Source organism: Mobula birostris, chromosome 9 (assembly GCF_030028105.1).
Source record: "Mobula birostris isolate sMobBir1 chromosome 9, sMobBir1.hap1, whole genome shotgun sequence".
NCBI classification, from domain to species: Eukaryota; Metazoa; Chordata; class Chondrichthyes; order Myliobatiformes; family Myliobatidae; genus Mobula; species Mobula birostris.
In genome coordinates this window covers 154,400,198-154,423,056 of record NC_092378.1, presented here as the reverse complement: position 1 = coordinate 154,423,056, position 22,859 = coordinate 154,400,198, and the positions used below count along the sequence as shown (strand labels likewise).

The window sequence follows — 22,859 nt, the reverse complement described above, 5'->3', positions numbered from 1 at the left end:
TACAAGAGGAGTACTTGATCTGGAATTGGGAAGTGAACCTGGTCAGGTGTCAGGTCTCTCAGTGGGAGAGCATTTTGGAGATAGTGATCACAATTCTATCTCCTTTACAGTAGCATTGGAGAGGGATAGGAACAGACAAGGTAGGGAAATGTTTAATTGGAGTAAGGGGAATTATGAGGCTATCAGACAGGAACTTGGAAGCATAAATTGGAAACAGATGTTCCAAGGGAAATGTACAGAAGAAATGTGGCAAATATTCAGGGGATATTTCCGTGGAGTTCTGAGTAGGTACGTTCCAATGAGCCATGGAAAGGATGGTAGGGTACAAGATCCCAAGTGTACAAAGGCTGTTGTAAATCTAGCCAAGAAAAAAAGAGCTTACGAAAGGTTCAAAAAACAAGGTAATGATAGAAGATTAAAAGGTTAGCAGGAAGGAGTTTAAGAATAAAATTAGGAGAGCCAGAAGGGGCCATGAGAAGTCCTTGGCGGACAGGATTAAGGAAAACCCTAAGACATTCTACAAGTATGTGAAGAGCAAGAGGATAAGACGTGAGAGAATAGGACCAATCAAGTGTGACAGTGGAAAAGTGTATATGGAACCAGAGGAGATAGCAGAGGTACTTAATGAATACTTCAGTATTCACTACGGAAAAGGATCTTGGTGATTGTAGGGATGACTTACAGCAGACTGAAAAGCTCGAGCATCTAGATATTAAGGAAGAGGATGTGCTGGAGCTTTTGAAAGGCATCAAGTTGGGTAAGTCACCAGGACCAGACGGGATGTACCCCAGGCTACTGTGGGAAGCGAAAGAGGAGATTGCTGAGCCTCTGGCAATGATCCTTGCATCATCAATGAGGATGGGAGAGGTTCCAGAGGATTAGAGAGTTGCGGATGATGTTCCCTTATGCAAGAAAGGGAGTAGAGATAGCCCAGGAAATTATAGGCCAGTGAGTCTTACTTCAGTGGTTGGTAAGTTGATGGAGAAGATTCTGAGAGGCAGGATTTATAGACATTTGGAGAGGTATAATATGATTAGGAAGAGTCAGCATGGCTTTGTCAAAGGCAGGTAGTGCCTTATGAGCCTGATTGAATTTTTTGAGGATGTGACTAAACACATTGATAAAGGTAAAGCTGTAGATGTAGTGTATATGGATTTCTGCAAGGCATTGGATAAGGTACCCCATGCAAGACTTATTGTGAAAATGAGTAGGCATGGGATCCAAGGAGACATTGCTTCATGGATTCAGAACTGGCTTGCCCACAGAAGGCAAAGAGTGGTTGTAGACGGGTCATATTCTGCATGGAGGCCAGTGACCAGTGGTGTGCCTCAGGTATCTGTCCTGGGACCCCTACTCTTTGTGATTTTTATAAATGACCTGGATGAGGAAGTGGAGGGATGGGTTAGTAAATTTGCTGATGAGACAAAGGTTGGGGGTGTTGTGGATAGTGTGGAGGGCTGTCAGAGGTTACAGCGGGACATTGATAGGATGCAAAACTGGGCTGAGAGGTGGCAGATGGAGTTCAACCCAGATAAGTGTGAGGTGGTTCATTTTGGTAGGTCAAATATGATGACAGAATATAGTATTAATGATAAGACTCTTGGCAGTGTGGAGGATCAGAGTGATCTTGGGGTCCAAGTCCATAGGACACTCAAAGCTGCTACGCAGGTTGACTCTGTAGTTAAGAAGGCATACGGTGCATTGGCCTTTGTCAACTGTGAGATTGAGTTTAACAGCCGAGAGGTAATGTTGCAGCTATATGGGACCCTGGTCAGACCCCACTTGGAGTACTGTGCTCAGTTCTGGTCACCTCACTGCAGGAAGGATGTGGATGCCATAGAAAGGGTGCAGAGGTGATTCACAAGGATGTTGCCTGGATTGGGGAGCATGCCGTATGAGAATTGGTTGAGTGAACTCAGCCTTTTTTCCTTGGAGCGACGGAGGATGAGAGGTGATCTAATAGAGGTGTACAAGATAATGAGAGGCATTGATCGTGTGGATAGTCAGAGGCTTTTCCACAGGGCTGAAATGGCTAGCACGAGGGGGCATACTTTTAAGGTGCTTGGAAGTAGGTACAGAGGAGATGTCAGGGGTAAGTTTCTTACGCAGAGGGTGGTGAGTGCGTGGAATGGGCTGTCAGCGGCGGTGGTGGAGGCGGATATAATAGGGTCTTTTAAGAGACTCCTGGACGGATACATGGAGCTTGGAAAAGTAGGGTGCTATAGGTAAAGCCTGGTAGTTCTAAGGTAGGGACATATTCGGCACAGCTTTGTGGGCCGAAGGGCCTGTATTCTGCTGTAGGTTTTCTGTGTTTCTAACTGTGCTTTTTTTTCCCTCTAACCTGCTGAGTTCCTCCAGCATTTTGTGTGTGTGTGTGTTGCTTGGATTTCCAGTGTCTCTTGTTTGTGCTATTATGTATTGAGATTGGTTGATGACTTTTATACCGTTGCCCAGGCACCTTAAAATTATGCCCCTCATTAGCCATTGCCACCCTGGGGAAAAAAATTCTGACTGTCCACTCTGTTAGTGCCTTTTATCATCTGGTACACCTCTATCAAGTGACCTGTCATTCTCCTTCACTCCAAAGCGCAAAGCCCTCACCCTCTTTTTGCTGCATTGAGATTGAGGTGTCCCCTATTAAGTAATGAGCAACACACACAAAATGCTGGAAGAGCTCATAGGTCAGGGAGCATATATAATAGTCAAAATATTGGGCCATGACCCTTCATCAGGACTGAATCTAATCAGGAGTGTCTCAGTATTCCCCTCCATAGATGCTGCCTGACTTGCTGAGCTTCTCCAATATTTTGTGTGTGTTGCTTAAGATTTCCAAAATCTGCACAATCACTTGTGTTTATGAAATTCAGAGATGATATACCTCAAACAAGAGAAAATCTGCAGATGCTGGAAATCCGAGCAACACACACAAAATGCTGGAGGAACTCATCAGGCTCCTACCTCTGTGTTTTGAGATTGGAGATGGTCCCCCAACTCAAGTTTGGGAGATGATCCATTACTTTGTTTTGACCTGAGATTGGGAGATGGTCCCTGAACTCTGATTGAAACATGACCCCAAACTTGGCAGAGCGGTGATACTGGGAGGTGACTAGCTGACTGACTTGATGAATGCCAGCTGAAAGATCTGAAACCAATCACCAACAGTTTATTTTAAGAAGAGTTTTTCTCAATCACCCTCGGGCAAGTATGGTCCCAGAACAGTTACTTCACTAAACCATTTTAGCAAAAAATTCTTGCGCAGCATGGATTATAATCAATTTGAAAAGATTTCTTCATTTCCAGAGCTGGTTTGAGCACTTACTGAAATTCCTAAACTAATCCTTGATGCAGCACAATTGTAGGTTTCTTTGATGTAATTATTAGCATTTTGAGAAATACTGTGGCTGACTATGAAATAGAATTCAGGTGTGTTACTTGAGGGCAAACCAGTCCCAGCTGTGTGCAGACAATGACCCTTGTGTGGGGGAATGTTTCACCTCAACGCCAGTCTGTATCACATCCACCTCAAGGAAAATTAAAGACTGCGTGTGGATCAGTGAGTGTGCAAGAGTTGCTGAGGGCAAGCCTGCAATAGAATCACAAGGAGCAGAGCACGTGTGCCGGCGAGGCCACGCTGGGCCTAAACTCTAGGATTCCCTCAGTACCCCTCCCTGACTCAAGCTGTGATCTTTGAATTCTAGGGCAGGGAGCCTTAAATACATTATTGGAGGAAATGGCATATATCAGGGGGCATCATTTTAAGGTGAATGGGGAGGGGGAGTATAGGGGGTGGTTCAGAGCTAGGTTTCTTACACAGCTGGTGGAACACACTCCCGGGGGTGGGGAAAAACCGTTAAGGACATTTCAGGAACTCTTCGGCACATGGGTGATAGAAAAAAATGGAGGGAACAGTTAGATTGATCTTAGAGTAGGTTAAAATGTAGGCACAACATCCTGGGCTGAAGAGTCTGTACTTGGTGTCATGTTCTCTGTTCTGTGTTAAAATTTGAAGCGTAGAATTTCCGTATAGTTGGAAAGCCATTGGCTAGTCAGCAATAGTCTGCATGGCTTTTCTTGTCACACGCACTTCAAAACACAGTGAAGTGTGTCACGTACTTCAAAACACACAGTGAAATGTGTCACACGCACTTCAAAACACAGTGAAGTGTGTCACGTACTTCAAAACACAGTGAAGTGTGTCACGTACTTCAAAACACACAGTGAAATGTGTCACACACACTTCAAAACACAGTGAAGTGTGTCACGTACTTCAAAACACAGTGAAGTGTGTCACGTACTTCAAAACACACAGTGAAATGTGTCATCTTTGTCAAATCCAATCAGCGTGATTGTGCTGGGCAGCCCACAAGGGTCGCCACAATTCTGGTACCACAATTTGCTAACCCTAATCTGTACGTCTTTGGAATGTGGGAGAAGACCCACGTAGTCACAGGAAGAATGTAAAAACTCCCTGCAGAGAGTGGCGGGAATTGAACCCCGATCTGTGATCACTGTAAAGCGTTGCACCAGCCACTGTGCTCCCGTGTTTCTTTGTGGGCACATGGAATGAGTGTAGATAGGCAAAAAGCCTGGTGGCTGAAGGGCCCATTTATGTATTGGCCCTGCTTGATTAAAACCTACCCTTCTTCACAACTTTAGTTCTAGTGGTTCCTTAGATGTTGATGTCAAATTCTGCCTGAAGAAACATTCTTGCAAAGCATCTAGGGATGTATTTTTCCAGTCTGATCTCCCTGGAAAACCTGCTTTATTTTCAAAGCATGCGGTAATCTCGGATGGTTTCAGGATTGACTGCCTGCTGTAGACCTCAGGTTATGTGGGCAGCTGGTTTGTTTGAGCTAGTTAAATAATCTAATTACAGAGGTCTGAAAGCAGGCCACCGTTAATCCTATTATTAGCTCTCCTTGTCTTCGCTCTAATTCTGCAGTAGTTGCCTTCCCACGGAGTACAGGTGCTTTAATAAAGAATTAACATCCTGGGCCTGGTCTCCATGACAACATAATTTATATAAAAAATGACTGCATTCCAGTAGCACCTGTCTTCCTGGCTGGAGGTGAAAGGTTGCTGGTCAGACCACTGAAGCTGTGATTCCAGTGCTTAGCCATTGGCCTACCGGTTTTCCTCTGATCCATGCTGCTCACAGCCTGGGTAATAGGCACAGCCAGATAGCTGAACAGTCTTCTAGCATTTGGTCATTATACCTTCCATAAAGCTCACGGTTTGATCATCAAAGTCTACAAACACACAGTGAAAATATAGCAAGAGCCGAGAAGGTCGTAAAAAGAAGATATTTCTTTACTTTTCAGCTGGGCTGACGGAATTCAGTCCAGATAAGTGTGAAGAGTGAAAGTGATTCTCTCTGGTAGGTTGAACTTGAAGGCAGAGTATGGGGTTAATGCCAAGATTTGTTAACAGTCTTGAGAAACAAAGGGATCTTGAGGTTCCTGTCTATAGATCCCTCAAAGTTGTAGTGCACATTGATAGGGTGGTTAATGAGGCTCGGTGGTCTTCATTAATCCGGGGGGTGGGGGCTGAGTTCAAAAGCCACAAGGTTATGTTGCAGCCCTATAAAACTCTGGTTAGACCACACTTAGATTGTGTTCATTTCCAGTCCCGTCATTGTAAGAAGGATGTAGAAGCTGAAGGGAAGGTGCAGAGGAGATTTAACAGGACGATGCCTAGATCAGAGAGCATGTCCTTTGAGAAAAGGTTGAGTGAGCTAGGGCTGTTCTATTTGCAGCAAAAGAGGATGAGAGGTGACTTGATAGAGGTGTATGGGATAATAAGAGTTGACAGCCAGAAACATTTTTCCAGGGTCAAAATGGCTAATACAAGGACCCATAACTTTAAAGTGTTTGGAGGAAAGTACGGGGGGGGGGGGGGTGGAATGTCAGAGTTAGTTTTTTTTAACACAGAGTGGTTGGTATGTGGAATGCCTTGCCAGGAGTGGTGGTAGAGGCAGGTGTTTTAGGAACATTTAAGAGAGTCTTAGGTATGTACATGGATGAAGACAAATGGAGGGAAGGATTAGATTGATCTTGGAGTAGTTTAAGGGGCTGTCACAACGTTGTGGGCCAAAGGGCCTGTGCTGTGCTGTTATGTTCTATGCCTATTGCTAAATGAGCACATTTGGCCATTAGTGGGAGTTTGCTGTGCACAAAATGTTACCACATTGACCACAGAAGGTTTATATTCTTTGTGAAGAGAGGAGTGATATAGAAGCAAGGTTCTATTTCCTTAAAACATTTTCTCCAACTGCATTTTATATTATTTCCTTATCTCTTCTATCAGCCCTGCTGAGTGTCCGTTTTTCACCTGCCACGTGCTTTCTGGTATTTCAGCATGATATGTATTCCGTGTTTCAGTCCTGGATTGTTTGGAATGAGTTCGTCACAGACTCTGCCGGAGATTATAGATCATATCCATATTCTGAAGGAGCATTGATCCTGTTCCCTCCCTCTCTCAGTTCTGCTGATCTGTTTGAGAAACATGTAAGCATTGAAGAGTCATTGAATGATACAGGCCCTTCGGCCCAACTAGTCCATGCTGACCATGGTGCCTGCCCAGTTAGTCCCAATTTCCTGTGTTCTGTCCATATCCCTCTGAGCTTCATCCCTCCATGTACCTGTCCAGTGATTCTTAAATGATTCTCTTGACCTGACTTAACCACTTCCTCTGGCATCTCGTTCCATACACTCACCACCCTCTATGTTGAAAAGTTGCCTCTCGGGTCCCTTTTAAATCTTCCCCTCTCACCCTTAATCTTTACACTTTAGCTTTTGGTCTCCCCTACCTTGGGGGAAAAAAGACTATTTCTGTTCACCACGTCCCTGCCTCTTAAACATTTCTATAAGGTTGCACATCATCCTCCTCTGTTCCAAGGAATAAGGACCCCGCCTTCCCAATGACTCCCTCTAACTCAGGCTCTCGTGCCCTAGCAACATCCTCATACATCTTCTCTGTACTCTTTCCAGTGTAACCACCTACCTCCTGTTATAAGGTGACCAAAACTGTACACAGAGCTCCAGTGTGGCCTCACCAACGACTTGCACAACTGCAGCCTAATGTTTCAACTCCTGTACTCAGTGCCCTGACTGAAGGCCAGCATTCTAATCACCTTTCCCACCACCCTGTCCATCTGTGACGTTGCTTTCAAAGAACTCCTCGGCCTCTGTTCTATCACACTGCCTAGAGCCCTACAATTCATAGTACAAGTCCTGCTCCTCTTTGACCTCAGAACGATCCCTCTGCTGATCGAGACTCTGGCTTCTATCCTGACCGACCTTTCCCTATAACTCAGGCCCTCTGGTCCTGGCAACATCCTTACAAATCTGAAGCACAAGAGATTGTGCAGATGCTGGAAATCCGGAGCAAAATGCATGTTCTAACTCAGCAGGTCAGGCAGCATCTATAAAGAGAAATAAACAATCGATGTTTTGGACCGAGCCCTGGTCTCAGCCCGAAACATTGGCTGTTCATTCCTCTTCATAAATGTTCCCCACCCTGCTGAGTTCCTCCAGCATTTTGTGTGTGTTACTCCTCGTACATCTTCTCTGCACTCTTTCCAGTTTAAATGTCTAATACCAGAGGGCATGCATTTAAGGTGAGGGGGGTAGGTTCAAAGGAGATGTGAGGGGTAAGGGTTTTACATTTGGGTGCCTGGAATATGCTGCCTGGGGTGGTGGTAGAGGCAGAAATATTAGGAGGATTATAAGAACAACACACAGAAAATTGCTGGAGGAACTCAGCAAGCCGGCCAGCATCTATGGAAAAAAGTATAATAGACATTTCAGGTCGAGACCCTTCGACATTTTGGCAGGACTGGAGAAAAAAGATGAGTGGATTTAAACGGTGTGGTGGGGGGGGGGAGAGAACCACAAGGTGATAGGTGAAACCAAGAGGGGGAGGGATGAAGTAAAGAGCTGGGAGGTTGATCGGTGGAAGAGATACAAGGCCAGAGAATCTGATAGGAGAGGACAGAAGGCCATGGAATAGAGAAAGGGGGGGGTGAGCACCAGAGGGAGGTGATGGGCAGGCAAAGAGATGAGGTGAGAGAGGGAAATGGCGATGGGAATGGTGAGGGGGGGGGGGTGCATTACCGGAAGTTAGAGAAATCGATGTTCATGCCATCAGGTTGAGGCTACCCAGATGGAATATAAGGTGTTGTTCCTCCAACCTGAGTGTGGCCTCATCACAACAGCGTAGGAAGCCGTGGATAGACATGTCAGAATGAGAATGGGAAGTGGAATTAAAATGGGTGGTCACTGGGAGGTCCCACTTCCTCTGGCGGACGGAACGTAGGTGCTCAGTGAAGCGGTCTCCCAATCTATGTCAGGTCTCACCGATGTACAGGAGGCCACACCGGGAGCACCAGACACAGTAAATGACCACAACAGACTCACAGGTGAAATGTTGACTCACCTGGAAGGACGGTTTAGGGCCTTGAACGATAGTGAGGGAGGAGGTGTAGGGGCAGGTGTAGCACTTGTTCCACTTGCAACCATGAGGAGGGATGTTTAGATTGGCACCTGACTGTGAGGGAAATGGAGGAGGACACGGACATTGTGTAGGCAGAAGGGATGAGTTTAGTTGGCCATTTGATGACAAACTTAATGGGTTCGGCACAACATTGTGGGCCGAAGGGCCTGTTCCTGTGCTGTACTGTTCTGTGTTCTAAGAACATCTTTCTTACAACAGGGTGTGACCAAAACTGTACACAGCAGCCTCACCTATGACTTCCTGCCTCCAGCGTTTGAGCCTGACTCTCACTTCTGCAGTGTGTCAGCCCCCTCTCCCCACCCCCCCACCTCTGCTCCGGTACACCATTCCCTGCAGCCCCTAACTGCCCCTGCAACAAGGAAACCACAGCTCACATATCTGTTCTCTAGAAAAATATTTATTTGCTTACAAATATCATCATATATAATGTGCGTTTGAGAATTTACAATAGCAAACGGGTGGGTTGGGTGGTGTGCGATCACCACTACCCCTTCTGTTCCTCCTGCTGTGTCAGGGGGAGGCAGTGGATCTTGTGAGACAGGATTTGTAATGGCCAGTGATCCGTGCTCTCCAGGTGCTTCGGAGCCTGCGGAATTTGGCCCTACCATTTGCTACACGCTGGGAACTGTCTGAGTAGCATAGCTAGTATTGGTGATATTTACAGTCATGCATATTGGAAGCCAAGATCCCTCCTTGTAATTGGACTTTTCATGGGGAACCTGGGCTGAGCCTGTGTGCAGAGTGGGACAAGGAAAACCAGGACTGGATTCTTTAAGCAACTTGAATTGGAACTCCTTGGGGATACTGTGCAAACCCCTCTCTATAGGAACTGACATTGATTGAAGCAGTGAAGTTTTACAGGTGTCTTCACTCTTTGGAAATCGCCAGTAATCTTAAGGAATCAATGGTCACAAGCCATTGGGAGTGTTGCTTTGATGTTCCTGGATTAGTGGCAGTTCGGTCTGCAGGGGAAGGCACTCGGCTTCCTTTGGACTGTTGGACAGGACCAGGCCCTCTTGAAGGCATGGTTTGATCCCTTCCACATCATAAGGCTGGGCTCCCAGTCCTGGCACTGGATCTTTCTTGGAGTGCTTTCTCCGGCAGTAGTAAGTGATAGCTGCTGCCAGAAATGTGATCAGGAAGACGCCTGTGATGGCAGGCCAGATCACGCTGGTCAGGTCGGCAGCCCCCTTCTGCACAAATGGCACAAATGGAGCTGGCTGGCTCGTGGGCAATGTGTGCGCCACTGTGCACGGCTCCGCCTTGAGCCCAGTATCCCCCAGAGTACCGACGCAGATCTGATAGGTGGAGTTAGGCCTCAGGCCACGGATACTGTACGCTTGCAGTGAGGTTGGGATGTTGAGGGATACCGGCCTGGGGTCGGGACCAGACCAGTCTTTGTACGTCAGGCGGAGACCCTTGTAGTAAACTGGTGAGAGCCTGAAACCTTGGAGGTTCAGAGTGACTGAGGTGCTGGTCGTCTGGCTGATGTTCACTAGAGAGCCCAGGTGATTGCTCTCTATCTCACAGTGGGCCCCATGGAAGCCTGCTGGGCAGGCACAGAACCGGCGCCCAGCCCTGTCTAGTTGGCAGATACCCCCGTTGAAGCAGTGGGCCGAGGGGCAGGGCTGTTGCCTCCCGTCATGCTCGCGTGCAGGCTTGGTGACAGCTCCAGCTGTGGCCCCGCTGTTGAAGGGCAATGGTTCTTCCGGTGGCGCCGTGGCCTGGTGGCCCACTGTTGTCTGGGACCCACGGGTGGGCGAGATCCCTATGGTGGTCGCCGGGCCGGTGGGGCAGCCCAGGTCCCCCAGTGCCAGCTCCACTAGCGGCCTGCCAGCATTGATTGGCGGGAAGTGGCACCGGGTCTCTTCTTGCCTTTGGAAGAGGGCACCGTGAAGCCGTGCCCACTGCACCAACCAGCCCAGCTGGCAGACACAGTGGTACGGGTTCTCAGCTGCCACCAGACTCCGCAGGTTAGGGAAAAGGTCCAAGAAGCCCTGAGGGATAGTGCTGAGGCCCAGCCCGCTGATGTCCAGCTTCTGTAGGCTTCTCAGGGGCTTGAAGTCCTCATTCTGCAGCTGAGAGATCCGGTTGTTGCCCCGGAGGCTCAGGGAGGTCAGCCCGTCCAGGTGCCTCAGCACATCCGCCATGCTCAGCAGCTGATTGTCAGACAGGTCCAGCTCTTGGAGGCCCCGCATACCCTTGAACATCTCCCCGTCAACGGTGGGCAAGCCCAGCCCTGCCAGTTTCAGTGACTCGATCTCCGGCAGGAAGACTGAGCCCAGCTCTGTGCCCGGGATGTCGTTCCTACTGAGATCCAGGAGCAGGAGGGTGGGCAGCTGGAATGGGGGGATGTGCTTGAGGAGATTGTCCTGTAGCTTAAGTTCAACCAGCCGGACCAGGTCCTCGAAGGCCCCCGCCTGGACGCTAGCGATCTTGTTCTTCTGTAGGTACAGCCGCTCCAGATCCCGCAGCCCCGCGAAGGTTTTGTTGGTGATCTCAGTGATCTGGTTGGAGGACAGGTCCAGGTTGGAGAGAGTAGCCAGGGGCCGGAAGACCTGGCCCGGCAGCTGGGAAATCCTGTTATGTGACAGGTGGAGGAGTTTCAGCTCCCTGAGGCCAGCAAAGTCCTCGCTGCGCAGCACTGAGATGGAGTTCTCGAAGGCATAGATGTTGGAGGTGTCGGAAGGAATATGCTGCGGAAGGGTGGACAAACCTATCTTGACGCACCACAGGATTCCCAAACTGTTGCAGTTGCACTTGGCTGGACAGCAGTGGAGAGAGGGCAGCTCCGCCAGCAACACCAGAACAGCAAGTCCACACAGACCCTGCCACGGGGTCCCCGCCCTGCCAGGGAAAGGAACAGCAGAATAAGAATCAGCTTTATTACCACTGATGTATGTCATGAAACTTGTTGTTCTGAGGCAGAATACATATGTATACTAAATGACAATGGGGAGAGGGAAACTCTGATTTTAAACCTCCGCTGCCTTGTGGCCATACCCACCCATGGGAAAGGCTTTGGGAGTAAACCCCAAGGAAGAAATCTGGAGCCGGGGGTCCCTAAGGCAGTTTGATGCTATTTACAATTTCACTCTGGCAGCCTCTGCGACGACACTGGTGCCAAGCTGTCTCGGCACTTGCCCTTCCCTTGGACTACATCAGTGACGTGGAGAGGGGGGACCTGCTGTATGGGCAACAGCCGGTTCTTCAAATCTTCCCACCCAGGCTTGCGCCCTGGAGAGGACACCGTCCACCAGAGGCGCAAACCCATGATCCTCTGGGATCGATGGCACCTGCTACAACTGCTAAATTACAATAGGAAATATACAGTGGATTCCAGTTAACTGGGCCAGTGGTTCACCAGTGCAGCCATTGGTTAATTGGGACAGTCGTTTATTTGGGACAACTCTTAAAGAACAAACACTAATCGAGAAAATAGCCAGGATTCCCTGAATTTATTTGGGACGCTCTGCCACTTAATTGGGACAGGAGACTGTTGCCAAACTGTTTCTAACTAGCATCAGTCGTGCACACTTGTGTGGCCATTACTTACAACACCGTGCTTAGAAATATAGAAATCACAGCACGTTACAGGCCCCTCGGCCCGCAATGTTGTGCCGACCATGTAACCTACTCTAGAAACTGCATGGGATTCCCTACCGCATAGCCCTCTATTTTTCTAAGCTCCATGTACCTGTCTAAGAGTCTCTTAAAAGACTCTATTGTATCCACCTCTACCACCATCGCTGGCAATCCATTCCACATATCACCACTCCCTATGTGAAAAATTATCCCGACATCCCCTTGGTCTTTTTCCATGCACCGTAAAACTGTGCCCCCTGGTGCTAGCCATTTCAGCCCTGGGAAAAGGCCTCTGGCTATCCACACGATCAATGCCTCTCATCATCTCATACACCTCTATCAGGTCACCTCTCATTCTCCGTCGCTCCAAGGAGAAAAGTCCAAGTTCGCTCAACCTATTCTCATAAGGCGTGCTCCCCAATCTATGCAACATCCTTGTAAATCTCTCCTGCACTCTTTCTATAGTATTTATATGGTTCCTGTAATGAGGTGAGCAAACAGTTTTTATATAGCGTCAGTAGTCTGTGTATGTGTTACAAAAGCAGGGATTTTTGTCACTGATAGTTGCTGAGAAATAAGTAGTAAGACAATTCAGATCTGGAGATGTCAGAAACAGCTAAAAGTGAAAACGAAACAATTTCACTACTTCAGCAAGTTAGAAACTATGAAGAATTTGAAGGTATCAGCAATCATCTTGGTTGTTACAATGAAAATGAAGATTTGGAGGATGCAGTCGTTGAAGGCAGTCCATTATCTGCACTAGGTGTCTGTACTAAGTTTGTTCATTTACAGTCAATCGAAAGAACATGCCAGCATACACAGTGGTTCTTTCCATCGATGAACTAACACAGTTTTATAGTACTGTCAACACAATCAAAATGCTGGTGAACACAGCAGACCAAGCAGCACCTATAGGAAGAGGTACAGTCGACGTTTCGGGCCGAGACCCTTCGTCAGGACGAAGTGTGTGTTGCTTGAATTTCCAGCATCTGTAGATTTGCTCGTGTTTGTGTTTCTAGTATAGTAGTACTATTGGTAGTGTTCTCATTTGTTCCATATTTCATTTAAGTACATTATTTGTTACTCAGTTAAGTGGTAGTTCTTTTTTTTTTGTACTTTTTAAACTATTTCTATGAAACCAGCTAATTGGGACAGCCACTTAATTGGCCAAAATGTACTGGTCCCAATTAAATAGAATCCACTGTATTAAAAAAATTAAATGTGCAAAATGAGAGCAAAAATGGTGAGGTGGTGTTCGTGGGTTCATTGTCCGTTCAGAAATCTGATGGTGGTGTGGAAGAAGCTGTTCCTGAAACACTGAGTGTGTGTCTTCGGGCTCCTGTACCTCCTCCCTGATGGTAGCAATGAGAAGAGGGCATGTCCTGTGTGATGGGGCTCGTTAATGATGGAAGCTGCCTTTTGAAGATGTCCCCAATGGTTGGGGTGGGGGGAGAGGCTGGTGCTGGCTGAGTCGAGAACCAGCTTTTTCTGATCCTGTGCCGTGACTCTTCCATACTTGAAGATAATGTAACCAGTCAGAATGCTCGCCATGGTAAAACAGGCATGTTACGAGGCTGCCTTCTGTAACAATGTTAAATGAAGCTGCATTGACTTCCTGCCTTTGCGAGGGAAATATGCTGGTGCCCAAGGCCAGTGGCTAGCATTTGTTCCACACTAGGAAATTGGTCTGTCATTGCTGCAATGCCACGGGGGGCACTTTCCTGTGGCTGCTGGAGCTGGGTGATTCAACTTCCCGCAGGGATAACGCTGAGTGCAGGGAATGGTGCCACCTAACGTTGAGGCCTGCTCCAGGGAGTCACTGGACAAGGGGGGGGGGGGGGTCAGTCTGGAGTTGTCACTGGACAAGGAGGGGTTGGTTTGGAGTTGTCACTGGACAAGGAGGGGTCAGTTTGGGGTTGTCACTGGACGAGGAAGGGTCAGTCTGGAGTTGTCACTGGACAGGGGGGTCAGTCTGGAATTGTCACTGGATGGGGGGTCAGTCTGGAGTTGTCACTGGACAAGGGGGGGATCAGTTTGGGGTTGTCACTGGACAAGAGTCGGTTTGGGGTTGTCACTGGACAAGGAGAGGTCAGTTTGGGGTTGTCACTGGACAAGGAAGGGTCAGTTTGGAGTTGTCACTGGACAAGGAGGGGTCAGTTTGGGGTTGTCACTGGACAAGGAAGAGTCAGTCTGGAGTTGTCACTGGACAAGGGGGGGGGTCAGTCTGGAGTTGTCACTGGACATGAGAGGGGTCAGTTTGGGGTTGTCACTGGACGAGGAAGGGTCAGTCTGGAGTTGTCACTGGACAGGGGGGTCGGTCTGGAATTGTCACTGGATGGGGGGTCAGTCTGGAGTTGTCAGTGGACAAGGGGGGGATCAGTTTGGGGTTGTCACTGGACAAGGGTTGGTTTGGGGTTGTCACTGGACAAGGATGGGTCAGTTTTGGGTTGTCACTGGACAAGGAGGGGTCAGTTTGGGGTTGTCACTGAACAAGGGAGGGGTTGGTTTGGAGTTGTCACTGGACAAGGAGGGGTCAGTTTGGGGTTGTCACTGGACAAGGAGGGGTCAGTTTGGGGTTGTCACTGGACAAGGAGGGGTCAGTTTGGGGTTGTCACTGGACAAGGAGAGGTCAGTTTGGGGTTGTCACTGGACAAGGAAGGGTCAGTTTGGAGTTGTCACTGGACAAGGAGGGGTCAGTTTGGGGTTGTCACTGGACAAGGAAGAGTCAGTCTGGAGTTGTCACTGGACAAGGGGGGGTCAGTCTGGAGTTGTCACTGGACACGAGAGGGGTCAGTTTGGGGTTGTCACTGGACAAGGAGGGGTCAGTTTGGGGTTGTCACTGGACAAGGAGGGGTCAGTTTGGGGTTGTCACTGGACAAGGAGAGGTCAGTTTGGGGTTGTCACTGGACAAGGAAGGGTCAGTTTGGAGTTGTCACTGGACAAGGAGGGGTCAGTTTGGGGTTGTCACTGGACAAGGAAGAGTCAGTCTGGAGTTGTCACTGGACAAGGGGGGGTCAGTCTGGAGTTGTCACTGGACACGAGAGGGGTCAGTTTGGGGTTGTCACTGGACAAGGAGGGGTCAGTTTGGGGTTGTCACTGGACAAGGAGGGGTCAGTTTGGGGTTGTCACTGGACAAGGAGTGGTCAGTTTGGAGTTGTCACTAAACAAGGGAGGGGTTGGTTTGGAGTTGTCACTGGACAGGGAGGGATCAGTTTGGGGTTGTCACTGGACAAGGAGAGGTCAGTTTGGGGTTGTCACTGGACAAGGAAGGGTCAGTTTGGAGTTGTCACTGGACAAGGAGGGGTCAGTTTGGGGTTGTCACTGGACAAGGAGGGGTCAGTTTGGGGTTGTCACTGGACAAGGAAGGGTCAGTTTGGGGTTGTCACTGGACAAGGAAGGGTCAGTTTGGAGTTGTCACTGGACAAGGAGGGGTTCGTTTGGAGTTGTCACTGGACAAGTAGGGGTCGGTTTGGGGTTGCCACTGGACAAGGATTTTTGGGTGTTACTGGATGGGGAGGGTGTATTTTTGGGTGTTTGATGGGGAGGGTGTTTTTTGGGTGTTATTGGACAGGGAGGGTGTATTTTTTGAGTGTTACTGAATGAGGAGGGTGTATTTTTGGATGCTCTTGGATGGAGAGGGTGTATTTTTGGGTGTTGCTGGATGGGGAGGGTGTATTTTTGGGTGTTGCTGGATGGGGAGGGTGTATTTTTGGGTGTTACTGGATGGAGAGGGTGTATTTTTGGGTGTTACTGGATGGGGAAGGTGTATTTTGGGGTGTTGTTGGACAGGGAGGGTGTATTTTTTGGGTGTTACTGGACGGAGAGGGTGTGTTTTTGGGTGTTACTGGATGGAGAGGGTGTATTTTGGGATGCTGTTGGACAGGGAGGGTGTATTTTTTGAGTGTTACTGGACGGGGAGGGTGTATTTTTGGGTGTTGCTGGATGTGGAGGGTGTATTTTTGGGTGTTACTGGATGGAGAGGGTGTTTTTTTGGGTGTTACTGGATGGGGAGGGTGTATTTTTGGGTGTTGTTGGACAGGGAGGGTGTATCTTTTCAGTGTTACTGGATGGAGAGCGTGTATTTTTGGGTGTTGTTGGATGGAGAGGATGTAGATTTGGGTGTTACTGGATGGAGAGTGGTTTGTTTTGGGGTTTATGTGTCAGTGAATGGTAAAGGTGTGTTAGTGTTTGGAGGTGAGTTTAAAGTTCAGCTCTCAGTTTGCAGTCGAAATGGGAGGTTGGAACTGTTCTCGGAGCCCAGAGAGGAGGGTCTGACTCCCATGCTCACCAAATCTGTTGGAAAGCTTGATCTGATTCAGAATTCCCAGAGTGGGAGCGTGGTGACCCTGGTCAGTACTGCGGAGGTGGTGGGAGGAGGAGTGAATGTGGGAAGTGGAGGAACAGAGGGAGAGTGGGGGTTGCAGTGAAGCGGAGGGTGGGGTTGGGTGGGTTGTGGTCAGCAGAATGGATGGCAGCGTGTGTGAGTAACTGTTCAGTCCGAGCTCGCTCACACTCTGATCAGTGAGAAGGGGGTGAAAGCATCTGTGCTGTGTCGCCGTCCCCCCCCACCCTGGGCCCAGTCTCTCTGGCAGGAAAGGAGGGGGAGGTCAACGCTAGGGAATGTTCTCTCCATAAAGAGTATTTTTAGAAAATTTGATTTATTCTGTACTATTTCCAGACCACATCAGGGCCTGCTGGGGAGGAGGAATGTGCTGTAACAGATTGAATTAATAAAACGTACATTTCAAAACGAGAGACAAGTATTCCCAGAGCCCTGTGCAGAGAGTGGGCAGTCAGCCACCCCCACACTCACAGGGAGACAGCAATCAATTCTCCCCAGCCCACTCCTCACAAAGACCGGCATTTCACAGCACCCTTCCCAACCCAACACATCCCTCAAAGCAGGCACCTTTCCCATGTGAGAAACAGAGACCAGTACAACCGCAATAAATACCCCTGCCCACTCCTGTGTGTGTGTGTGTCTCTCACTCAACCCACTCTCTCTCACACTTCTCCATCCTCTCCCTCTCTCCCCCCCCCCCCCACCTCTCACTCGCTCCCTTGGCTTGCTCTCCCCCCACAACTCTTGCACAATTTTTAAAATTTATATTCTATATTGTAATTTATAATAATTTTCACCTATTGTACTGTACTGTTGCCCCAAAACAACGGATTTCACGACATCTATTCAGTGGACACTTTATTAGGTACACCTGGATACCTATTCGTTAATGCAACTATCTAATCAGCCAATCATGTGGCAGCAACTCAGTACATAAAAGCATGCAGACATGGTCAAGAGGTTCAGTTGTTTCAGACCAAACATCAGATGAAGGAGAAATGTGACCTAAGTGACTTGGACCATGGAATGATTGTTGGTGCCAGACAGGGTGGTTTGAGTATCTCAGAAACTGCTGATCTCCTGGGATTGTCACGCACAACAGTCTCTAGAGTTTTACAGAGAATGGTGTGAAAAATGAAAAAAAAACATCCAGTGAGAGAGAGTTCTGTGGGTGAAAACACTTTGTTAATGAGGGGTCAGAGGAGAATGGCCAGACTGGCTCAAGCTGACAGGAAGGCGACAGGAACTCAAGTAATGATGCATTACAACAGTGGTGTGCAGAAGAGCATCTCTGAACGCACAGCACATCAAACCTAGAAGTAGACGGGCTACAGCAGCAGAAGACCATGAACACACTCTCAGTGGCCGCTTTATTAGGTGCAGAAGGTATGAGTGCATGTCAGTAATAATAAAACTAATGGTGATTGATAGAGCACCAGTGACTGTGTTTATGACGTCCTGAGTACATCAGTATTTCCTGATCTCACACTGGAATAACAAAAAACACCATCTGTGCTGCTAGTTTGTACTGACTTTCAGGTGGGCCATCTGTGACTCTTCTATGCTTCTCTTTCAACTTAGACCATAAGACTCAGGAGCAGAAGTAGGCTATTCAGCCTGTCGAGTCTGTTCTACCATTCCATCTCGGCTGATTTATTATCCCTCTCAATCCCATTCTTCTGCCTCCTCCCCATTACCTTTGACGCCCTGACCACCCAAGAACCTATCAACCTCCACTTTAGATATACCCAAAGTCTTGGCCTGGACAGCTGTCTGTGGCAAAGTAATTCCTCCTCATCTCTGTTATAAATTGACATCCCTCAATTCTGAAGCTCTGTGCTCTGGTCCTAGACCCCCCCACTATAGGAAACATTCTCTCCTCATCCACTCTATCCAGACCTTTCAATATTCAACAGGTTTCAATGAGACTGCCCTCATTTTTCTAAACTCCAGCGAGTACAGACCCAGATACATCAAATGCTCATGTTAACCCTTTCATTCCTGGGATCGTTCTCTTGAATTTCCTCTGGACCCCCTCCAATGCCAGTACATATTTTCTAAGATAAGGGGACCAACTGCTCTCAATACTCCAAGTGTGGCCTCACCAGTGCCTTATAAAGCCTCAGCATCACATCCTTGCTCTTATATTCTAGTTCTCTCAAAATGATTGATAACATCCTTCAGGGAATTCTGCATAACGACTCCCAAGTCCATCTGCACATCTGATTTTTTGTATTTTCTCCCCATTTAGAAAATAGTCTGCACCTTTATTTCTTCTACCAAGGTGGATGACCATATACTCTCCTACACTATATTCCATCTACCACTTTTTTCCCCATTCCCCCAATCTACCTAAGTCCTTCTGCAGACACCCTGCTTCCTCAGTACTACCTGCCCCTCTACCTGTCTTTCTATTGTCCACAAATTTGGCCACAAAGCTATTGATCCTTCATCCAAATCATTGACACAGAATGTGAAAAGAAGAGTTCCCAACACTGACCCCTGCAGCACACTACTAGTCACCGGCAGCCAACCAGTAATGACCCCCTTTATTCCCTCTCTTTGCCTCCTGCCAACCTTCTATCCGTGTTGGTACCTTTCCTGTAATGCCATGGGCTCTTATCTTGGTAAGCAGCCTCGTGTGGCACCTTGTCAAAGGCCTTCTGAAAATCCAAATACACAACATCCACTGACTCTCCTTTGTCTATCCTGCCTGTTATTTCCACAAAGAATTCCATAGGTCTGTCAGACAAGATTTCCCCTTTTGAAAATCATGCTGACTTTGGCCTATTTTATTATATGCCTCAAGTATCCCGAAATCTCATCTTTAATAATAGACTGTAACATCTTTCCAACCACTGGTCAGATTAACTGGCCCATAATTTCCTTTCTCCTGTCTCCCTCCCTCTCTCCTTAAAGAGTGAAGTGACATTTGCAATTTTCCTGTCCTCGGGAACCATTCTAAAATCTAGTGATTCTTGAAAGATCATTAATAGTGCCTTCACAATCTCCTCAGCCTCCTCTTTCAGAACCCTGGGTACATGTAGTCCATCTGGTCCAGGTGACTTGTTTACCTTCAGACTTTTCAGCTTCCCAAGCACCTTCTCCTTATTAATAGCAACAACACTCACTTCTGCTCCCTGACACCCACATTTCTGGCATTTTGCTAGTGTCTTCCACAGTGAAGAATGATGCAAAATACTTATTAAGTTTGTCCCCCATTACTACCTCTCCAGTGTCATTTTCCAGTGGTCCAATATCCACTCCTGTCTCTCATTTACACTTTAAATATCTGGAAAAAAACATATTTTGTATCCTCTTTTATATTATTGGCTAGCTTACTTTCATATTTCATCTTTTCTCTGCTTATTTTTTTTTGTCTTCTGGTTTTTGAAAGGCTTCCAAATCCTCTATCTTCCCGCTATTTTTTTTTTGTTCTATATTATGCCCTCTCTTTTGCTTTAATGCTGTCTTTGACTTCCCTCGTCAGACACAGTTGCCTCATCCTCCCTTTAGAATGCTCCATCTTTAGAATGTATCTTTCCTACACCTTCCAAATTTCCCCCAAAAAGCACCAGCTACGACTGTTGGGCTGTCATCCTTGCTGGTGTCCCCTTCCTTTCCATGAACTCCTGGGTTTCCTCTGGGTGATCCAGTTTCCTGCCTCATTCTAAAAATGTACCCCTTGATAGGTTAATTGGTCATTAAAAGTTGTCCTGTGATGAGGTTATTGTTGGATCAGTGCGTTGCTGGTGGGCTGGAAGGGCTGGTTCCGGCCTATATCTCTAAATAAATAAGTAAAAAGAAAATTTACAAGGATGTTGCTGGGATTTGAGGACCTGAGTTATTAGAAAAGGTTCAGTAGGTTTGGGCTTTTTTTTCCCTGGAGTGTAGGAGAATGGGGGAAATCTTATGAAGGTATACAAAATATTGACTATAGATAGGGTAAATGCAAGCAGGCTATTTCCCACTGAGGTGGGGTGAGAGCAGAACTAGAGGTCATGGGTTAAGTGTGAAAGGTGAATATTTACAAATATGGAGGATTACAAATGCCTGGGGATATGAATTGACAATAAACTGGAGTGGTCAAAGAACACTGAGGCTGTCTACAAGAAGGGTCAGAGCCGTCTCTATTTCCTGAGGAGACTGAGGTCCTTTGACATCTGCCGGACGATGCTGAGGATGTTCTACGAGTCTGTGGTGGCCAGTGCTATCATGTTTGCTGTTGTGTGCTGGGGCAACAGGCTGAGGGTAGCAGACACCAACAGAATCAACAAACTCATTCGTAAGGCCAGTGATGTTGTGGGGATGGAACTGGACTCTCTGACGGTGGTGTCTGAAAAGAGGATGCTGTCCAAGTTGCATGCCACCTTAGACAATGTCTCCCATCCACTACATAATGTACTGGTTGGGCACAGGAGTACATTCAGCCAGAGACTCATTCCACCGAGATGCAACACAGAGCGTCATAGAAAGTCATTCCTGCCTGTGGCCATCAAACTTTACAACTCCTCCCTTAGAGGGTCAGACACCCTGAGCCAATAGGCTGGTCCTGGACTTATTTCCTGGCATAATTTACATATTACTATTTAATTATTTATGGTTTTATTACTATTTAATTATTTATGGTGCAACTGTAACGAAAACCAATTTCCCTCGGGATCAATAAAGTATGACTATGACTATTTAAGAGGAACCTGAGGGGGAGCTTCTTCACTCAGAGATTGGTGCGAGTGTAGAACGAGCCGCCAGTAGAAATGTGTGCAGGTTTGATTTCAATAATTAAGGGAAATTTGGATGGTATACGGCTGAGAGGGGTATAGAGGGCTATGGTTAGGTGCAGTTGATGGGACTAGGCAGATTAATAGTTCAGCATGGACTAGATGGGCCGAGGGGCCTGTTTCTGTTCTACAGTGCTACAGTTTCCCAGTAGATCTCACAAAGAGGAAGGGTCTTCAGCCCCCTCTATTTGTCACGTTAACCAGGAGTGTTGTATACGAAGGGCCCAAAGCATTGTTGAGGATCCCTACCACCAGTCCCACAATCTCCTTGACCCAGTACATCAGGAAGCATGAGGACTAGGATTGTCAGTCTGGGTAACAGCTTCCTCCTAATGAATACCCTGCCACCAGTGAGGTCTTGTCACTAGGACAATGAGCTGTTTACCTGTGCTGCACACTGCATACATTTTGAATCGTATTTTATTAACTTATTTGTAGTCATACTTTGTTTGATGTGCTGTGTGTGATGTATGCTTTGTGGGTGCACTGTGGTCTGGAGGAATGTTATTTTGTTTGGTTGTATATATGTACAGTCAGATGACAATAAACAAACTATAATTCTACCTCAGAGCTGGGAATGATTGAACGTAGCACTCTTAACATCTGGGGCCACCAGGAATCTGATACCCCAGGGGAGTGAGAGGTGCAACTGGTGGTCGCAAGCCCTTCCCATGTGTTTGAGGCTGGGTGGGGGAAGCTCGGGTTGTAAGGCACAATGGACACCAGCGAAGGGGAATTGGTCGGTGGTGGACTCAGCCCATCAGCTCCATCACCACTATCCTTTCCAAAAACAACATGATGACACACCCTGCTTGACAGTAAGGCAACACTGCCTGGGCTTCTGCCTTATTTTTCCAAGGGATGATTTCAAGATGTGTTGATGTAATGCGAGACGGTGCTTTGGGCTGCACTGATGTGGGACGGATGCAGTCGGACCCTCCTGCTCTTGTGGGTTGGGACCCCAGGGGAGGGGGGTGGGCACTGAAGCTGCACTCAGTATCACTCTGCTTCACGACCCATCACAGCACCAGGGTCTTTTCCACCCTACAGCTCTGCACCAGTACTCGTGTTCCTCTTGCACAGACCTGCTCACATACATAAGGGAGAGTCAGGGACCAGAGGGCACAGCCTCAGAATAGAGCAGTGTCCGTTTAGAATGGAGATGAGGAGGAATTTCTTTCGTTAGCAAGTGGTGAATCTGTGGAATTCTTTGCCAAAGGCAGCTGTGGAGGCCAAGTCTTATGTATATTTAAGGCAGAGGTTAATAGATTGTTGATTTGTCAGGGCATGAAGGGATAGAGGAAGAAGGCAGGAGACAGGCTGAAAGAAAAATTAGATTTGCCATAATGAAATGATGGTGGGCCCAAATGGCCTCCAGTATCTTATGGTCTTATAAGGCCACTCAGCCCATCGAGCCTGCTTTGCCATTTGATCATGGCTGATTTATTATCCCTCTCAACTCCATTCTCTTGCTTTCTCCCTGTAACCTTTGACACCCTGACTAATCAAGAACCTATCAACCTCCATTTTAAATACAGCCAATGACTTGACCTCCAGCCATCTGTGGCAGTGAATTCCACAGATTCACCACCCTATGGCTAAAGAAACTCCTCCTCGTCTCTGTCCTAAATGGATAT

General features: G+C 47.6%; 2 protein-coding genes across 3 annotated transcripts in view; one reads left to right on the top strand and one right to left on the bottom strand.

Moving 5' to 3' along the window:
• Positions 1-22,859, top strand: part of coro7 (coronin 7) — a 177,214-nt gene that overhangs the window by 37,428 nt on the left and 116,927 nt on the right. The gene's annotated exons all lie outside the window — the stretch shown is intronic.
• LOC140203234 (vasorin-like) overlaps positions 8,894-22,859 on the bottom strand; it is a 51,500-nt gene continuing 37,534 nt past the window's right edge. For both annotated transcript variants that reach the window (XM_072269223.1, XM_072269222.1), the window contains exon 2: positions 8,894-11,361. In XM_072269223.1, the coding sequence (XP_072125324.1) occupies positions 9,423-11,361 (1,939 nt within the window). In that variant the 3' untranslated portion in view covers positions 8,894-9,422. The remainder of the gene's footprint in view (positions 11,362-22,859) is intronic.